Below are 17,414 nucleotides of genomic sequence, written 5' to 3'. Positions count from 1 at the left end.
ATGCAATGGCTTTGCCTCAGGAGGAGACCAAAAGGACAACCCAGTGTGCCCAGGCTGAGCCTGCCCTGGGAATGAATCTCGTGTTATTGCCCAGGGAGGACAAGCTGCTCCTCGTGGTCTTGAGCTAAAGCTGCCTCTCTTCTCTCCAGGCCAAGCAGAAGCCTTGAGGCTTGGAAGTGTTTCCCCCTTCCTGCCAGCAGGGCAGAAGGGCTGCCCAGTGGCAACCAGCAAAGACATGGGCAGTCACTGGTTTACCCACAGTGTGATAAAAGGTCTTTGCTGTGCAATTAACTCCATCCTCCCTAGTGCTGATGCCAATGCATTTGGGAAAAGTGAAAATAAAACGAAAAAGTGGGAGGAAATGTACAAAGGTCACATGAAGGTAGAAAACCACTGGTTTGGAGGTATCAGGATGCTATGGACAAGGAAACTCAGCAAAAATCTAGGGGCAAAGATAACATCCCTATGGATTTGGAGAGCTCAGCCCCAACCAAACACATGGCTGGAAGTCTGGAGTCTTGTTTTTTCAATGAGGCCTTTTAAATGTTCTCACAGCCCATTTCCACAGCTACAGAAACCACCTACTCATCAGATCTCCCCAAAACAAGGTGGGGTGGGATGGGGAGGCCGAGGACAAGCAGAAATGTTGTCACCACATGAAGCCCATTTTCCATTTTGGGAACAGAGGGGACTAATGGCTGGGGAACATTTGGGAAAGTCAGAAGTCTTGCATGGATCAGTGGTGCTCCACAAGGGAAGGAGGCTCTGCAAAGCAGGACAAGAGTCCTGGCTAGAGCAGTGGGATGCTAGGGAACATCTGGTGCCTTGCAGGGAGGACACAGCAGGGCTGGGAGAGGCTGGGTGAGCTTCACAGGAGAGGCCAAGAGCCTCATCCAGCAGCTGCTGGAATCGGCAGAAGGGAAGGGTGGGTGGACATCAATGGGCAGCCAAACTGGCAACACATCAATGGGTGGAGGCCGTGCTACAGTGGAAGAAAACCATCAGAAGGAAGGAGGTAGACCCACCATCACCTCCTCCCGCTCAACAAGCAGCCTCCACACTGCAGTGATGGGACTCTTCAAGAATTTAAAATTAAAATGGCAATTCAGGTCTGAACTCAGAACCCTGGATGCTACTGCTGGGACAGGAGCTGCCTGGAAGAGAGGGGAACTCAAGAAAACCTCTGGGACTTCCCTTTGCCCATCCACCACAGCTCCTCAAACACTGTCTGGAGTGTACTCTGCCTTTGGGACAAATCCATGGGACGCTGCTGAACTTGCACCTTCTCCCACCCTGCTCCCAACCCTGTGCCAGGGGCTCAGCTCCGCGAGAGCTGGGACACTTCTGGACCCCCCCAGAAGATGCCTGAGCCCCCACCTTCAGCCAAAAAGAGGAGAGCTGCACCCCAAGGCCAGCTACACTGGTGCCACTCCAAGAAGGTGATTGCAAGTCTACACTGTCACAGGAAACCAGATCTGGAGCCCCCAAAAGCTACAGAATCAGGCCTAAAAGAGCAATGGACTATTTTAACTATGGAGCTGTCTTGATATGCCAGAACTTTCATACTTATAAAAACAAGGATTAAACATGGAAAACACTATCTCCAGTACTGTATCAAACCAGGTCAGACCTGCAACATCAAAGAAACACCCCAAATCTATATTTATACTGCTTCAAAAACTGTATTTATTCGTTTAGCCCACAACACCTCTAAGAAGGAGAGGAGGGGAGTCCAGCATCTGCAAATCACCAGGAATGTTTGCAGAACTGTTAATCAATTAAGAAAGAGAGGTGGCAGGATAATCCTGCCTCTTCTGCCATGTCCTTGCAGTGCTGGTCCCAGGGGACACGTGGGGCAGGAGCTGGGCAGGACTGAGCTCGCCCTGAGCGCGGCACAGGGACACCAACACTGCTCCATTGTCACTGCAGACTGCCAGCCACCCACCAGTGGGACGCAGGCTGGACATTTGCTGGCCAGTTGAGGGCTGCAAAACTCGGTGTGGGAAGAGCAGAGCTGTCTAGTGAGCAGCTCAAAATACAAACAACCTGGAGCCAGGGGAGAGGTGCCAGCTGTGGCAGATGCCAAACAGCTCCCACCACAGGAATGTGCTTGCCGAGGCATGGAAATCAAAAAATACCAAGGGAAAGAACTTCCTTTTATTCACTACTTGAGTCTGGAGAAATGGATCTGAGGAGCAGACACCTTTCCCCCCAATAATAACCTGGCATCCACCTAAACTATGCTTCAGGATCAGGACTGGCAGGAGTGCTTGTTGGGGAGGATGGAACAGGAAAGCCTTATAAATACGATTGCCTGGCAAAAGATTTTGAGAATATAGAAACTATAAGCAAGATTGAAATGAAAGCAAGTTTTGAGATCCCTTAGTTACTGAACAACTGGAAAACAATGGTGTGGCCAGCTGAAGGTGATCCCCTTTTGATGGAACAACACCCTCTGCTTGCAGACAGGCCCAAGGGTCAGAGCAGACCCTACAGCTTGGCAGAAGGGGTCCAAAAAGGAGTTTTTAGGGTTAAAAATGTAACACAGTATGGTAATGTAGTGATTCTTATAGGTTGTATGGAAATGCTGTGGGATTTGTATGTTGTACTAGATTGGTTAGTGAGAATGAGAATACTCAATACAGAAGATGATTTATTGTATTGTAACGGGAACTTCGCTCACTTCTACTTCTTCTTCTTCTTCCCTTTCTTACTTCTTCTTACTTTCTCACTCACTCACCTACTTACTTTCCATTTACCCTCTTATGCTTTTACTCTCTCACCCTCTCATCCTCTCTCCCCCTCTCTTCTCTCAGCCTGCTCTGAGCTGTGGCTGGCAGCTCCCAGCAGGGCCCTGCACCCAGGCCCTTTGCAATAAACCCCAAATTCCACAACCAGAAGAAGATTTATTGTATTGTAACAGGAACCTTGCCCTCTGATCCTCTCTTTTACTCTCTCATTCTCTCTTTACCATGCTCTTGCCTTCTCTCTCTTCCTCTTTGGGCCTGCTCTGAGCTGTGGCTGGCAGCTCCCAGCAGGGCCCTGCACCCAGGCCCTTTGCAATAAACCCCCAGTTATACAACTTGGCTTCAAAGAGGTCTCGTCTCTGTCCATCCCAACTGTGCGTGACCCCCGTCACTCCTACAAGTGCTGAAGCAGGGAGAGCCTCCCACCTCACACCAGCACTGTGGCAGCTGTGTCCCAGCATTTCCACAAGGAAGCTGCACTTCACTGGTGTCCACAGCCACAGCACACACATCCCTGCAGGAAGAGAATGTCTCTGCTCCCCCAGATCTGCAGTTTCAGCCAGCAAACATAAAAAGGCTGGAGAAAAGTGAGAGGAAGAAAGAGAAGGAGGCTTTAAGTTTGACCAGTTTAACCTTTGAAAAGGGTCTTGTTCCAGAAATATACATGGGTACAATGTATTTATGGATGGGGTTTGCAAGGCCTTCACCAGCTTTTTGCTCCAACCTGATCCATACTGGCCAAAATCTCTGCAGAAGCAGTAAGCTGTTAGATGACTTCTTTTTTGCAAGGGGAAATCCAAGTATTAGACTCTCAGCAAAGGAGCTCAGATTCAGTCCCCAGATTCAGAGTCCAACAGAAACAGGCAGGGTTTCAAATATCACCCACCAGTTGCTCTTGCACAGAGTAACATAACTGCAGGAATTGTTAATCAAATGATTACGGTGAAAATTAAAGTGGTTGAACCTACTCAGAGAGAAAGAATAAAATCAATTATTAGATAGAAGATGATGCTTTAAAGGTGATTTTTTTTTCTTTTCCAATCATTCCCCAAGCTCCCTGCCTGAGCTTTATGAGCAGTGCACACTCAGGAGCATCCTCAGAATCATGGAACAGCAAACTGAAGAGGCAAAGAAGGAAAATGCAGAAGGTTCTGTCTATCTCTTGCTTCTCCATCTCAAAGGTCCTGACCAAAGCACTCAAAGAGCTTTTCCAGAGTGAAAAGCACGTGCATGACCATTGTGGGGCCTACTGAACCAGGCATAAGCCAAAATACCATTGTTTGGATCAAAGAGTTTTAAATCCCACAGTAACAGAAGGTCCTCCAGCAGGAGCAAGGAGCTCTCAAGGTCAGATCATCTGTCCAGAGGTGAGAATCTCTTGGTGCTGAGGTGAGCTGCTCCAGGGCATCACATCTCAGGGCTGACAAACACTGAAAGCCTGACATGGCCTGGTTTGCCCCACGGTCCCACATAATTACATCATCCTTTGGCCACAGACTCACCAGAACCACATTCCCACCCCAGAAGCCTATTTTCTGCCCCAAATTAGTCCTGCAGTGCAAACACTGCTCAGACTGACAGCTGCTGACCAGAGCAGGGCTGCCAGGCCGTTTGCATAACAGGGTCCGGAGCAGCGCCAGCTGATTCCTCCCTGCAACAATGGAAAAACCCAGAAATCTCAGTGAATACGCCAGTCTGTGTCCCAAGTCAGCCCTTGGACTCCCTCCCTTCCTCGAGCCCGTCTTGCCTCTGCACAGGCTCCACCGGGGCTCTGCAGCCAGCCTCGGGAGCAGAAATCTCAACAAGCTCACAGTTATATGCTCAGCTCTCAGCTGTTTGCTGCAGCCAGGAACTGGCTGGAAATCAGTTCAAAATGTTCCAATTCCAAACCCCACCCTGCAACCCCTGGATCTCTCTCTTCACGCTCACAGAAGCAGGCGCTGGGGCTTTTAACTGCTTTGCTTTAACCTTCTTTATTGGGAGAGCAGGAGACATCCCTTGTGATGTTAATTCACCTTTGCCACCACTGCCCTAAGACAGGAGCCAAGGCAGATGCCACTCCCAGCTCCAGCAGTGATTCTTTTGTTTTGCTACTTCTCCATCTCTTTACCAATGCCAATGCTTTTCTCTTTCCACAGCTCTGCCTGGAGAGCCACAGGCACTGCCACCTACCTCTACACCACTGCCTGGCATTTCATTCCCACCAGCCCATGTCCCACCACTGCCCTGCAGGCTCTGATGCTGCCCCATCCCTTGTTGGAAGGTATCAGGCGTCCTGACCATGACCATAATATCCTCAACTGTTCATAAGAAAAGACTCAGAAAGAAAAGAAATTAAGACTGTCTTTGCTCTCCCTTTCTTGGCCAGCTCTTCAATGCAGCCTAGATCTGGAAGTGTTCAACCAAAATTTTGCATTGCAAGAGCAACTGCTGCACTGTTGGCCTTTGGCATGACCCTGTAGCACTCCCACCTTCTCCAATCCCTGTTTAGGCAAACTCCTCTTGAATCAGTGAAAAAAGGCATCCCACCCCCACCAGGAACCTTCCTCTGTGAGAACAGGACCCGATGCTTCTCCTCAAACCAGTTGAGGCTAAGCAGAACCCCAGAATCTGCTGGAAGCTCCAGCAGGAGGTGGCTGTGGAGCTCAGCAGTGCTCCCTGCTATTCTGTTCAAACAAAGCAGGCTGTTTTGCCCCCCTGCAGATGAATCTGGGCCCTGCTCAGCAGGGAGTTTCTCGACAGAGCAGGTCTGCATTGGTTCTTCCTGAGTATTTGCCTCCCGTTTTCCTCCAGAGATGAAAACTACTCATGCACATTGCTCAGCAGCAGGGCCAGGCAGGGCCGTGGACACTCCTCTGCCTGGTGCCAAGGGGTTAAGCTCACAGTCAGTTCCCAAAGCCAGTTGTTTCCAACTGGCTGCTGCCTGTGGTTTGTGGGAAGGGATTTTGCTTTTTAATAACATTATAAATAGGGCTGTGTTCAGTATGCTGCAAACTCTCTCTCTCTCTCTCCCCCTCACCCGTCACTCTCCTCCTCCTGCTTCTCTTCCCACCACACTTAATTCCAGATCTGACCATGAATGGGTCAGGCTTCCTCCTCGGTGTCCTCAGCCTGCTGGCATGTCTGGTCTCCACCATGCAGGCATGTCCCCCCAGCTGCCACTGCCACGGCGGGGACCTGCAGCACGTCATCTGTGACAACGCGGGGCTCAAGAAGATCCCCAAAGTGCCTGAGCAGACACGGCTTCTCAACCTGCAGAAGAACAACTTCCCCATCCTGCCCACCAACGGCTTCCGTGACATGAAGAAGTTGGTGTCCCTGCACCTCCAGAGCTCCCGGATCAAGGAGATCTCCACCGGAGCCTTCCGGGGGCTCAAGAGCCTGGTCTACCTCTATCTCACCGACAACCAGATCAGTGTCATCAAGCCAGGAGCCTTTGATGATCTCTCTGATCTCACCTACCTGTACCTGGACAAGAACAAGATCCCAGACCTATCCAAAGGGCTCCTCTCCCCTCTTGTCAACCTCTTCATCCTGCACTTGGGCAGCAATAAAATCCAGGAGCTGAAACCAGGGGTCTTCAACGGGGCTAAAGATCTGCGCTGGCTCTTCCTCTCTGACAACTCCCTCACCAACCTCCTACCTGGGGCCATGGAGGATGTAGAAAACCTTGCTGTCCTCCACCTGGACAAGAACCAGCTGAGCAGCTACCCTGTGAATGCAATGAGTAAGCTGAGAGTGCTGGAGGAACTGAAACTTTCTCACAACCCAATTGAGGTCATCCCTGACAATGCCTTCCAGTCCTTCGGGCGATACCTGCAGACACTCCACCTGGACAACATGAAACTGAAGAAGGTGAGTTCCTTCTCCTTCCACTTGCTGCAGATCAGAATCATGGGGCTTGCTTTTCTTCCCCTTTACAAAGCCCTTGGTTTGCTGACCCTCCCTTAGAGAGGAGAGGGGAAGTGCAGGTCTGTAGGCTCTGCAGGCAGCAAGGCACTGACTGCACCCTGACGTGGCTCAAGCAAGGGATGAGAGAGCACACCCCACCCCTCTGTTGAGTTATTTATGCAAAACCAAATTATCTGGAGCTGATTAAGCCCTCTGGATGGATGCAAGGCAGTGCATTCCCTCCCAAGCTGGAGGTGACACCAGACACTGAGAAAGGTATCTGGGATGCTCCAGAACAATTAGGAACCCTCCATATTCACAGACACAAGGTGAGGGATGAGAGGTGAGCGTGTCCCTCATAGTGGAGGGCACTTCCACCTTGCAGAACTGAGCTGCTCTGCCTCCTTTGCTCAGCCCAGGTACCTGCTCTGGATTGGAAGAGGGAGGTTCCTTGGAGGGGCTGTGGACAGTCCTGGTTTCTCACCCCTGCCTTGCAGACAGGTAGGGGTACAGACCTTCACCTCCCCGCTGCCTCCCAACCTGACACATTACAAAGAAAGGTTTGTTTATTGATGCTGTCTCAAAAGGAACTCTCGCAGCATCTCACAAAGGAGCCCTGTTCCCACTGGAGGGGAGGAGGGACATTCAGGTATCCTGAAGGGCAAAACAACCCCCTCCTTTTTCTGTGAGAAAGCAGGATCCACAGGCAGGAGTATCACACTCAGGGAATCACTTGTTTTAGGACTTTGAAAAGCCTGGCAGTGCTGCAGAACCCAGCACCACATCCTGATGCAGCCTGATGTCCTGGGAGAATCCTCCATGGCTGGAAAGAGAGGGAGCTGCAGGCAGAACAGAACAGTTCTGCCTGGGATGATGCTTTGCCAGTAAGCCCAAAGAGAGTCGAGGTGAGCCAGGCTGGGACTGCACTGCAAAGCAACACCCACCACATGCAGGAAGATATGATGAAAAAGAGAATTTCTTCACAACTCAGTCTCGCAGTGATGAGCAGATCACATGAAAGCTACAGGAAATGCATAAAACTAGAGTTTTCAAAGGGAGATAGAATTCCAAAAAGCTACAAAACTGGAATTACAGTCTGTCCAGGTGCAGAACAACACTAACTAAACCAGTTGAGTATTAACTTCAGCATTTCAGCCCTTGTCCACTCTGAGCATTAACCTCTCCAGGTTAATGGCAATGGTTTTAATCCTGAATGCCTCTGCTAGGCATGACCTTAGATGTTGTCTGACAGCACTTCTGTAGACTCAGTTCTAAGGCACTTTCAGTCAAATATTGCAGCATAATGCTGTACCAGCTAGAGATATCAGACTTCCAAGTTACATGTTGAAGAAATTAGACTTTGGGGTGTTCCAGGGAAATAAGCATCCTTGGTTTGACCAAGAAGCAATGGTTAACAATTCTAGCCAGCAAAAAGGACTTTTTTTTTTTTTTTTACAGTGACCACTTGTGGATAGAAACTTAAAAGGCTCTTGTGCAGCCAGTGCCTCCTTTCCTCCACAGCAGCCCAACAGGACATCACTTTATGGGATCAGCACTAACAGGGGGGGCTTCTGCAGCTTTAGGGCTTGCAAATAGAAAGCTTCCAGCTCATTTTCCCTTCAAATCCTCAAAGGTCTCATACCCAAACAGCCCACGTGTGAACTTTGCACTGCTAAGAGACATCTAATCATAGAGGCTGCACGATCCAGGAAATCACCACCAAATGCTCTAAGTGCTGCCAGCATCTTTACTGCAGCCCTTTCTCCCTCACAAACATGCTGTCCTTAGCTCTTCCCTGCATGGCTTCAAGATTTTTGAGCTGATCAGGAGTAAACCCACGCAATTCTACTCCAGCCTAAATTACATCTGAACAAAAGGAAGAGCTTGAGTAAAAGGTGGGGCTCAGGCTCCAGCACAGAGGTCCCATCTCCCCCCAGCATCACAGACCCACACTGGACCCCACAGGGCTGTGTTGCACAGGCCAGGACCCTCCTTGTACCTCAACATGAGACAGGCACCCCTGTCTGTGTATTCAGTGTAAAATAACTTAACAGCAGTAATCCTCCACCTGAATAAGGGATAAAAATCACCCTTTTCTTCCCAAAGACACAGTCTGGCAGGCAGCTCTGTAGCTGCTAGCAGCAGATGTGAACTCTCCTCATGGGGCTGGGAGAGGAATGAGCAGCTGAGACAGTAACACCACTGTCCAGCCCTCCCGCCCCTCCATGGCGTGCCAGCATCCCTCAGAGCAGCTCCACCACCAGCACAGTCCAGCCTCATGAGCTCAGCTCAGCTTTGGAAGGAGAAGACCAGCAATGCTGACTGTCTAGCAGCCACAGGGATCTGGGAGTCTCCTAGCTAAGCTCTAATCCCATCCAGCAATGCTTAATTTGGAAGATGACAAAAGTTCATGGCTTAAAATAGTGCATTCCCTCTGTCAAGCTCTTCAGCTTAGAGAGCATGAACACACCTTCATGGTCCATGAGAAGCGCAAGGTTCTTTTCAGGAACAGGAGCACAGGTCCTGGGGCGTTGGGAAGACCTAGTGAGTGCCCTCTCCAACCTTCAGAGAAAGCTCTCCCCTCACGTTGAGAGGGGGAAGAAATGGTTTGTCATAGCCTAGAAGAGCTTTGTGCTTTGTCAGGGAGCCCCTCCCCAATCCATCACTGCCATGGAAGTTCCTGTTGAGGGGTTTGCTTTCAACAACTTTCCAACTTGAGTAACCATGGGCTGAAAAACATCAGGGATGAGGCTTCAGGGAAGAGAGGAGAGAGCTGCAGAGTCTGATCTACAGGCTCTCTTGCTTTTTAACACTTTCTTAAGGGAGGCTCTACTTTAAAGCCTCCCTGTCAACCAAGAAAGCACAATTTTTACAGCATCCCTTACAAAAAAACCCACTGGAAATGAGAAAAAATGAGGAGGCTGAGGTGCTGGAAACCTGCCTGTATTTCTACATCGCTCAAATGCCAAGTGTAAATTTCCACTCAGAGCCCCCAGGCACTGCCAAAGTCTACAGCCCCTTCAGAGGCCACAAACACTCCTCCTTCAGTTGCTCCAGGCAAGGCAACAGGCCTTGGGAGGATTTCCAGCCTTAGAAAGGAATATATCTTCATTTAGAATGGAGAATTATTGCTCAAAAATAAAAAAGGGTTGCCAGATTTCAATTTATTTAGAGATGTGGCTGCAAAGACAATCCCACATAGATTTGGGATGTAGCTCTCCCTGTAGGAGACTCCATCAACCATGAGCCCACCAGCCTGCTGCCTCTCAAGTGTATAGAGCATCCAGCAAGCCAGCTCCCTGTTCACAGCTTCTTCTCTTGCTCTCTCCATACTTCACAGAATGATAGAATAGCCTGGGTTGCAAGGGGCACTAAAGATCATCCCTTTGCAAAACCCTCAGAGATGGGCACCAGGTTGCTCCAAGCCCTGTCCATCCTGACCTTGCACACTTCCAGGGACAGCACATTCACAACTTCTCTGGGCAGCATGTCCCAGTGCCTTGTTCTTATGACACTCAAAGTCTGGAACAGAGGCCCCCATGTTTGGAGTGCCCGTTCCCCAGCTCCACATTCCTCACCACAAACCTTTGTGCTTCAGTTTGCAGACAACGCGTTTGCTGGCGTGACCGTGCTGAAAACCGCGCACGTGGAGAACAACCGGCTCACCCAGCTGCCCCGCAACTTCCCCTTCGACAAACTGGAGACGCTGACCATCTCCCGGAACCCCTGGCACTGCAGCTGCCAGCTGGCCCCGCTGCGCAAGTACGGCACTGCCACGGCTCTGCTGGGCCTGAGCTGTGCCAGGACACCGCTGGCACACCGGGCAGCTCTCTGCCCACCCTGCTCTCCATGGTGCCAGGACACCGCTGGCACACCGGGCAGCTCTCTGCCCACCCTGCTGTCCATGGTGCCAGGACACCGCTGGCACACCGGGCAGCTCTCTGCCCACCCTGCTCTCCATGGTGCCAGGACACCGCTGGCACACCGGGCAGCTCTCTGCCCACCCTGCTCTCCGTGGTGCCAGGACACCGCTGGCACACCGGGCAGCTCTCTGCCCACCCTGCTGTCCATGGTGCCAGGACACCGCTGGCACACCGGGCAGCTCTCTGCCCGCCCTGCTCTCTGTGGTGCCAGGACACCGCTGGCACACCGGGCAGCTCTCTGCCCACCCTGCTGTCCATGGTGCCAGGACACCGCTGGCACACCGGGCAGCTCTCTGCCCGCCCTGCTCTCTGTGGTGCCAGGACACCGCTGGCACACCGGGCAGCTCTCTCCCCACCCTGCTGTCCATGGTGCCAGGACACCGCTGGCACACCGGGCAGCTCTCTGCCCACCCTGCTCTCCGTGGTTTGCTTCTCTTTCAAATTCCTCTGTTACAGGGCTCGTAAGGGTTGCAGGGTGAAGAGAGAGACAAGAATGTTGATTCTATGTTCAGAAGGCTTGATTTATTAATTTATTATATATATTACATTATAACTATACTAAAAAGAATAGAGAGAAAAGTTCTCAGAAGCTAGCTAAGCTAAGAATAGAAAAGGAATGAATAACAAAGGTCTGTGTCCTGGCAGAAAGCGAGAACAGCTCTGCCATGAGTGGTCAGTAAATCCAAACATCCACAGGAGACCAATCACGGATCCACCTGTTGCATTCCACAGCAGCAGATAACCATTGCTTACATTTGTTGCTAAGGCCACAGCTTCTCAGAAAGGAGAAAAATCTTAAAGAAAAGATTTTTCTGAGAAGATGTCTGTGACATTCCTCTCTCCCTCCCTCGCTGTGCCACAGGTGGCTGAAAGGCAACCGCACCCGTGCTGAGGACACGTGCTCCAGCCCAGCCCAGCACCGGGGACAGCCCATCAGGGACACCCCGGCCCTCCGCGCCTGCAAGCTGCCCACCAAGAGGTCCAGGAAGGGGAGCCGCCATTAAACACGGTAAGAATGTTCCCCTTGAGGCACAACAGAGCCCCCAGCACCTTTGGTGGCATCAGTCTTAAATGCCACCAGGGTTTGGCTTACAGCAGCTCATCCATCCACCCACACATGTCTCTGCTCAGAGCTGCACCATCTCCTGGCTCCATGAGCTCCCAGAGCAGAGAACCTGCCAGTAGCATCAGGGATGGAATCAGCTCTGTGAAAAAACTATAGGGCTAAAGACAGGCCCGGGGCAAAACATGTAAATAAATATGAAATAGAGAAGTAAGGATCCTGAAAATGCACACAGAATAATTTTGAAATCTTCGGAGCTTCTATTGCAACATGGGAAAAATTCATCTCTTTTTGCAGCAATCACAGTACATAAGGAAAAAAACCAAAAGCCCTACACTGTAACAGGGTTTAAGCCTCAATCATGCTTCAGGCACTATGGTGACATGCACCCTGTCCTAACACCAAAGCCCCATATCAAGTCAAGATGTAATTATTATGCAAAAGGGATAAACACTATATATCAAAACAAGGGTGGATTTAGCTGACTCCTACCCTGAGCTGGGACCACACAAGCTTTACTTTTCTAACCAGCTGGAGATGCCCAGCCCTTTGCCCTATATAGGTTCTCCATGCCTGGTGTGAAATTCAGGACAGGGCATTGTTGGGAAGTCTTGCCCCAGACTGCCCAGCCCATAGGAAAGTCGATATCTTTCATAAGGAGCAGCTCTTGATTCAGCACTTCCTTTTCCACAACTACAATTCCCTCCAAGACAGTCAGGTATTTAAAAACGTCTGTTGCCTTCAAATGAGTATCCCAGAGGAGGGAGGTTCAAGATAGGAAATATTCTTTGGGTAAGGAGGTGATTCAGACACCAGGCTGCCTTCCCCTCCAGCAATGAGCTTTTGCTTGCTAACAGCCACCAAGGCAAACACCAACTGTGAAAACTGATCACACAGACACCTTCCACAGCTGGAAACTACCAGAGGTATTAAGTTCAGCCTGCAGAGGAGCAAAAAAGCCACAACTGTCATCACTCCACCCCAAGCATTTTACTTTTTCCCATCCCAGAAATAGGTCTGGAGTTTGTACAGATTCCAGAGGACTTTGAATGAGCCTGCAAGTTTGTAAGCTCTTGGGGAAGGGACCTTTGCTCATTTGTTAGAGAAAGTGCAGAGATCCTGCACTGCATTGTATGAAAAGAGGTGGGCATTGTGCCATGTTATGGCCTTTTGATCCCCACTTCAGTAAGGATATGCACATCAGGGTGGAGAAAGGAAATTTATGACCAAAATGTCAGGGATTATGCCAGCTGCTCTGTGCCTTTCCAAAGTGGTTATTTCTCTTGTAGTGCCAGAGGGTTTTATGGATTAGAGATGGAAATACCAGTCATTCCATACAGGGCAGGAAAAGTTCTGCTCTAAGCACGGAAAAACTTCAGTTTTCTAAACCACTGTACTTAAACATAGTTTATTTACAGGTCTGACCATTCTTAATCTTCTTTCCCTGCCTGAACTCAATCCCAGTTCACTCCTCCATGGGGAGAATAAGAAAACCATGACAATAATACCTGGTTTGGTTTTTTTTTCCTGTAGCACTTTCCATCCAGCTCCCTCAAACAGGTTTACAAGTGCTAATGAAATAGAAAACTATTTATTCCAATCTTGCAGAAGACAAAGCTCAGTGCCTTCAGGTGTCAGTGCCAAAATGCAGGTACACAAACCCACTCCAGTGTGGTGAGCATGAATTTTATGAAAGTGCCTCTGATTTCATCATGCACCCCTTGAGAGACAGGCAGCTGTCACGTACAGGGGTCTGTATTTCAGGGATGAGGACTGACTTGGGGCACATTTAGGATGAAAAGCTGCTTGGTAGTTTCTAAGGCTACACCTGCCCTGGATTTTCAGAATCAGGGCATCAAAATACTCCACTACTCTTGAAGACTTCATTCTGGGTTTCCTTCCTTTGCCAAGAAAGTGTTCCTTGACCACCAGCACTTTGGGTAAGATCCTCAGGAGTCACACAGAGAGTTGGCAGAGTAGCTCAGAGATAGGACTGACCCATTTCCTCTGCTGTGGGAAGTTGTAACAGCTCCTTGACTCCAAACTCTTCACTTTCAAGTATGGGCTTCATCCACCGGTTTAAAAATAGACAAATGTTACAAGTTTACCGCTCTGCTGGAAAAATCCCCTTAAAGGTGTGGCCTTCTCTCTTTTTTAATGCTAACAGGCTCCAGTATGGCCCGTCCTGGTGACCGGTCACTTCAACCATCAGAAAACTACTGACTTCTGAGTCCTTCCTTGAGCTTCTCCTACCTGTCAGGAAGCACTTCTGATATATATGAACACCTGCAGCCTCCTCTGAATCCCTGCTTCTCTGCTGACCACAAGGATGGAATCCACCTTCTCAATCTTTTCCGACATCTATGTATTTTAAAAGAGGCCTCTTTAAAAACTAAACTATGCATGACCACACTAAGACAAGCTAAGCTAGATCCTGCTGGTAAAACACAGTCATCTTTCCCAGAAGAAACAGAACCCACATCCCTGATCAACCAGCTGGTTGCTGTCTCTCCCATTCCAGAGGAGAGGGAGCAAATGGGAAGGTGGGAGCATCCCTCCCCCAGCTGCTTGATAAGGAAAATTGGTCTCAAGCCATGCAAAGAGACTCCCCTGCCTTCCCACAGAGGGGATCCCTGCAGGCCAGGGCTGAGGGGACAGGTGAAGCAGTGACCAAGAGCCAGTGGCCCTGAGGCAGCAATCTCCCAAAATTGGCCAGAAATCCTTTAAGGGAAACAGTACTGGGAACCTCCAAACCTGGAGCCATCTAAAGACTGGATTTCCCTCCCACTCTGTGGGGTCTCCAAGATGTCCAGGAGGAGAAGGTGTGCATGGTGCAGTGGGCTCAGGCACCCCTCCTCTCCTTCCCACCCACACTCCAGAGATCTAGCAGGACACCAGGATGACTATGGTTTATTGTCACAGCTATTTCAAAGCCACCGTTGCAATTCAACTACTTTTTAAATCCTGAAGAGTTATATAAATATATGTCTATTTATTCCTCTGTAACAGTGTAAATGACCTTTAAGAGGGTGAAAACTCCTCTGCCTCCCATATAGAAATTGAATTGTATATTTTCTTATGTACATCTTCTGTATAAAGCTCTTGCTGCAAAGATGAAATCAACAAGTCTCTGTGTGTCTGTCTGAGGGCTGGAGGGATCAGCAGTAACATGAGACCAGTGGCACAAATATAGACTTAATCTTCTTTATCCCATGGGCAGAGCAACTGTTTGGGAGGGTTTTATTATTTCTCTTGCTACAAAACAGGAGCATGTGACACCTAATGAGTCCTGGGCTCTCACAGTAATGCTTGAAAATATTTTGTGAGGCCAAACTCAATTTTACTATGAAAATAGGTAGCTGTCACCTGACAGAGCTCAAGCAGCAGCACCAACCCTGGTGTTTCCAGCTCGGCATTAAGAGCATCATATCCACGAAAAAAACCTGGCTGCATCCCAGACAGCTTCAGGATGGATGCCCTGGATTCCCCTGGTCTGTGGCAGAGCACAGAGCTGTCCCTGTAAAACCCCACTGCTGGGCAGTCAGGGTCTGCCAGCAACAACAGCCTGATCTGCCTCCCAGAGCCACATGTTTATCCATCCCCACTGGCTGCTTCCTCAGCCTTGGGAAGCAGCATGGTAACAAATTCATCTCCTTTAGGGCAAAACAAAACAGTCCTTTTCTGGCTCATCCTGCATGCAGATGGCAGGACATGCCCAGGAAATGTGTCACCTGGAGGGCCACTGTCCCCCACATGCAGCACAGGCTGGTGGCTCTGGCACAGGCCCACGTGGCCCAGCTCTGCTGCCCTTCTAGCAGTGCAGCATTTCATTGCCACAACCTGACTCAGACATGACAAAAACCATGCAATGAGGTTTTACATCCACAGGAAATCCAGGGTGGGCAGGGAAACTTGACAGCTCCACACCAAGAGGAATATAAGCACCCACCCACACCAGCATGAACCAGCATTGCCTCTGCCACCATAATCCTGGCAGTGTATACAACTGAATGTCAGTAAAAGTTTTGGAATTAGCAGCAGAATTTCACTTAATGACATTGAATGTGATGCCTTGTCCTCTTCTGAAGCTTCCTCCCCAGACACCTCAGCAGCAACCAGGCAGAACCCCCACTTGTGTTTTCCAGGTTTTCTGAGCCTTCCCTCTTCAGCCTGATCCCAGCAGCTCCAGGACCACCAGGTACCACTGTGATCCAGAGAACCCAAACTTGGCGTCTCACCACGACCAACACCCCTAGCAGGTCTGGTCACAGCCACCACAACTCACCACAACCTCTGGCATGTGCATCTTGGTCATAATTGTCTTCATGAGCTCAGGGGGAACAGGAGAACCTCCAATAATTCCTGGAAGGAAGAGGAAAACACCTTGGAAACTAGCTATTTATTCCAAGGAGTTGTCCCTCAAATGGCTCTCCACTCCCAGATTTAATGCTGGCAAGACCTGTGGGATACACTGGTTCCTGTCAAAATACTTCCCAAATCTTTTTATACAGATCCTAGTTGTTCTAGAAGCAAAGGCTGCAGCAAGGCCAATTTGCCTTTCTCAACTGGAAAATAAACTCTGTAACTCAAACCTAGTCCAACCTACATTTCCCCAAAAATGGAAAGATTCATAGCAGAAAGAGACACAGTTTTATAGTGGGACAAACACTCTCATTGATCATCACCATAAAACCAAAACCCTTTCCTCTTGCCTTGCACAGAGCAGCCCTTTTGGGAGAGGGTAGATCCCACTGCCACCTGTTCCAACCTAGGATGACAGAGCAAAGGAGCAGGGTAATAGATGGGCTTTGGTGGGGAACAGGATGAAGACAGGATTGTTTTGCACATAGCAGAGATGATTAGGTAACTTGCTAAAATATTTCCTTATGCTCCAGCACCACCTCCTCTCCGTACTATTATTGCCTCAAAAGGACTGGTGGTCTGCCCAGCTATTTCCAAGGTGGGCTGGGACAAGAGAGGAAGCTCCAGCACACGGTATCACACCCTCCAGCATGAGCATGAATGACTTCAGAAACAAACAGGAAACTTCAGGTCTGAGGAAGAAATCTGAGCTTGGCTCTGCTTTACGGACTGCACTGGTCTGAGACACAGAAAGCATCTGCTGCCACATGGTGGTGGTTGGAGAGAGGAGGAAAATCAAGCTCTTCTGACACCTCCCCTTGCAGCTAAAATAGAAAGGTCCTTCCCTAGACTGCCTTCAGATGAAGGAGTCCTAAAATACATAGTGATGGAAGGATTCCCCAGGGAAAAGAAATGTAGCATCAAATTAACAGGGGGGAAACACAAGGCTCATGCAACTAAATTCTTCCCATCAGAAGAGATGTGTGCTCACAAAACTAAAAATATGGTCTCCCAGCAGGGAACCACGAATATCCTGGTTCTCAGGATTTTTCCATTTGAATTCTGGGACTTACCTCCCCGGAGAGTTGACAGGTCATAGGAGTCAAAGTCCGGCTGGGAGAGTATGTCTATGAACATGGTGGGTGTGCCAAGGACAATGGAGCATCTTGAGAAAGAAGGGATAAAAAGGCAAAGCTGCAGAGGTGGAAACTGGGGCAGCCCCAGCTCAGCACCCATCCCCTCCTGTCCCATCCCATCCTGTCCCATCCCCTCCTGTCCCATCCCTCCTGTCCCATCCCCTCCTGTCCCATCCCTCCTGTCCCATCCCTCCTGTCCCATCCCCTCCTGTCCCATCCCCTCCTGTCCCATCCCCTCCTGTCCCATCCCCTCCTGTCCCATCCCCTCCTGTCCCATCCCTCCTGTCCCATC

General features: G+C 49.7%; 2 protein-coding genes across 2 annotated transcripts in view; one reads left to right on the top strand and one right to left on the bottom strand.

Moving 5' to 3' along the window:
• Nucleotides 1-17,414, bottom strand: part of ACSF2 (acyl-CoA synthetase family member 2) — a 38,630-nt gene that overhangs the window by 6,556 nt on the left and 14,660 nt on the right. The window contains exons 9-10 of the mRNA XM_058038921.1: nucleotides 17,060-17,151; nucleotides 15,910-15,986 (exon numbers count right to left, since the gene is read on the bottom strand). Coding sequence (XP_057894904.1) covers nucleotides 15,910-15,986; nucleotides 17,060-17,151 — 169 coding nt within the window. The remainder of the gene's footprint in view (nucleotides 1-15,909; nucleotides 15,987-17,059; nucleotides 17,152-17,414) is intronic.
• On the top strand, nucleotides 5,752-14,747 carry CHAD (chondroadherin). The gene is made up of 4 exons (XM_058038922.1): nucleotides 5,752-6,602; nucleotides 10,237-10,400; nucleotides 11,424-11,570; nucleotides 13,792-14,747. The coding sequence occupies exons 1-3, from the start codon at nucleotides 5,823-5,825 to the stop codon at nucleotides 11,563-11,565; spliced, it is 1,086 nt and encodes a 361-aa protein (XP_057894905.1). The 5' UTR covers nucleotides 5,752-5,822; the 3' UTR covers nucleotides 11,566-11,570; nucleotides 13,792-14,747.

This window comes from Melospiza georgiana, chromosome 21 (assembly GCF_028018845.1).
Source record: "Melospiza georgiana isolate bMelGeo1 chromosome 21, bMelGeo1.pri, whole genome shotgun sequence".
NCBI lineage: Eukaryota > Metazoa > Chordata > Aves > Passeriformes > Passerellidae > Melospiza > Melospiza georgiana.
Note: the sequence above shows the minus strand (reverse complement) of the source record. Positions and strands in the feature narration are given on the sequence as shown.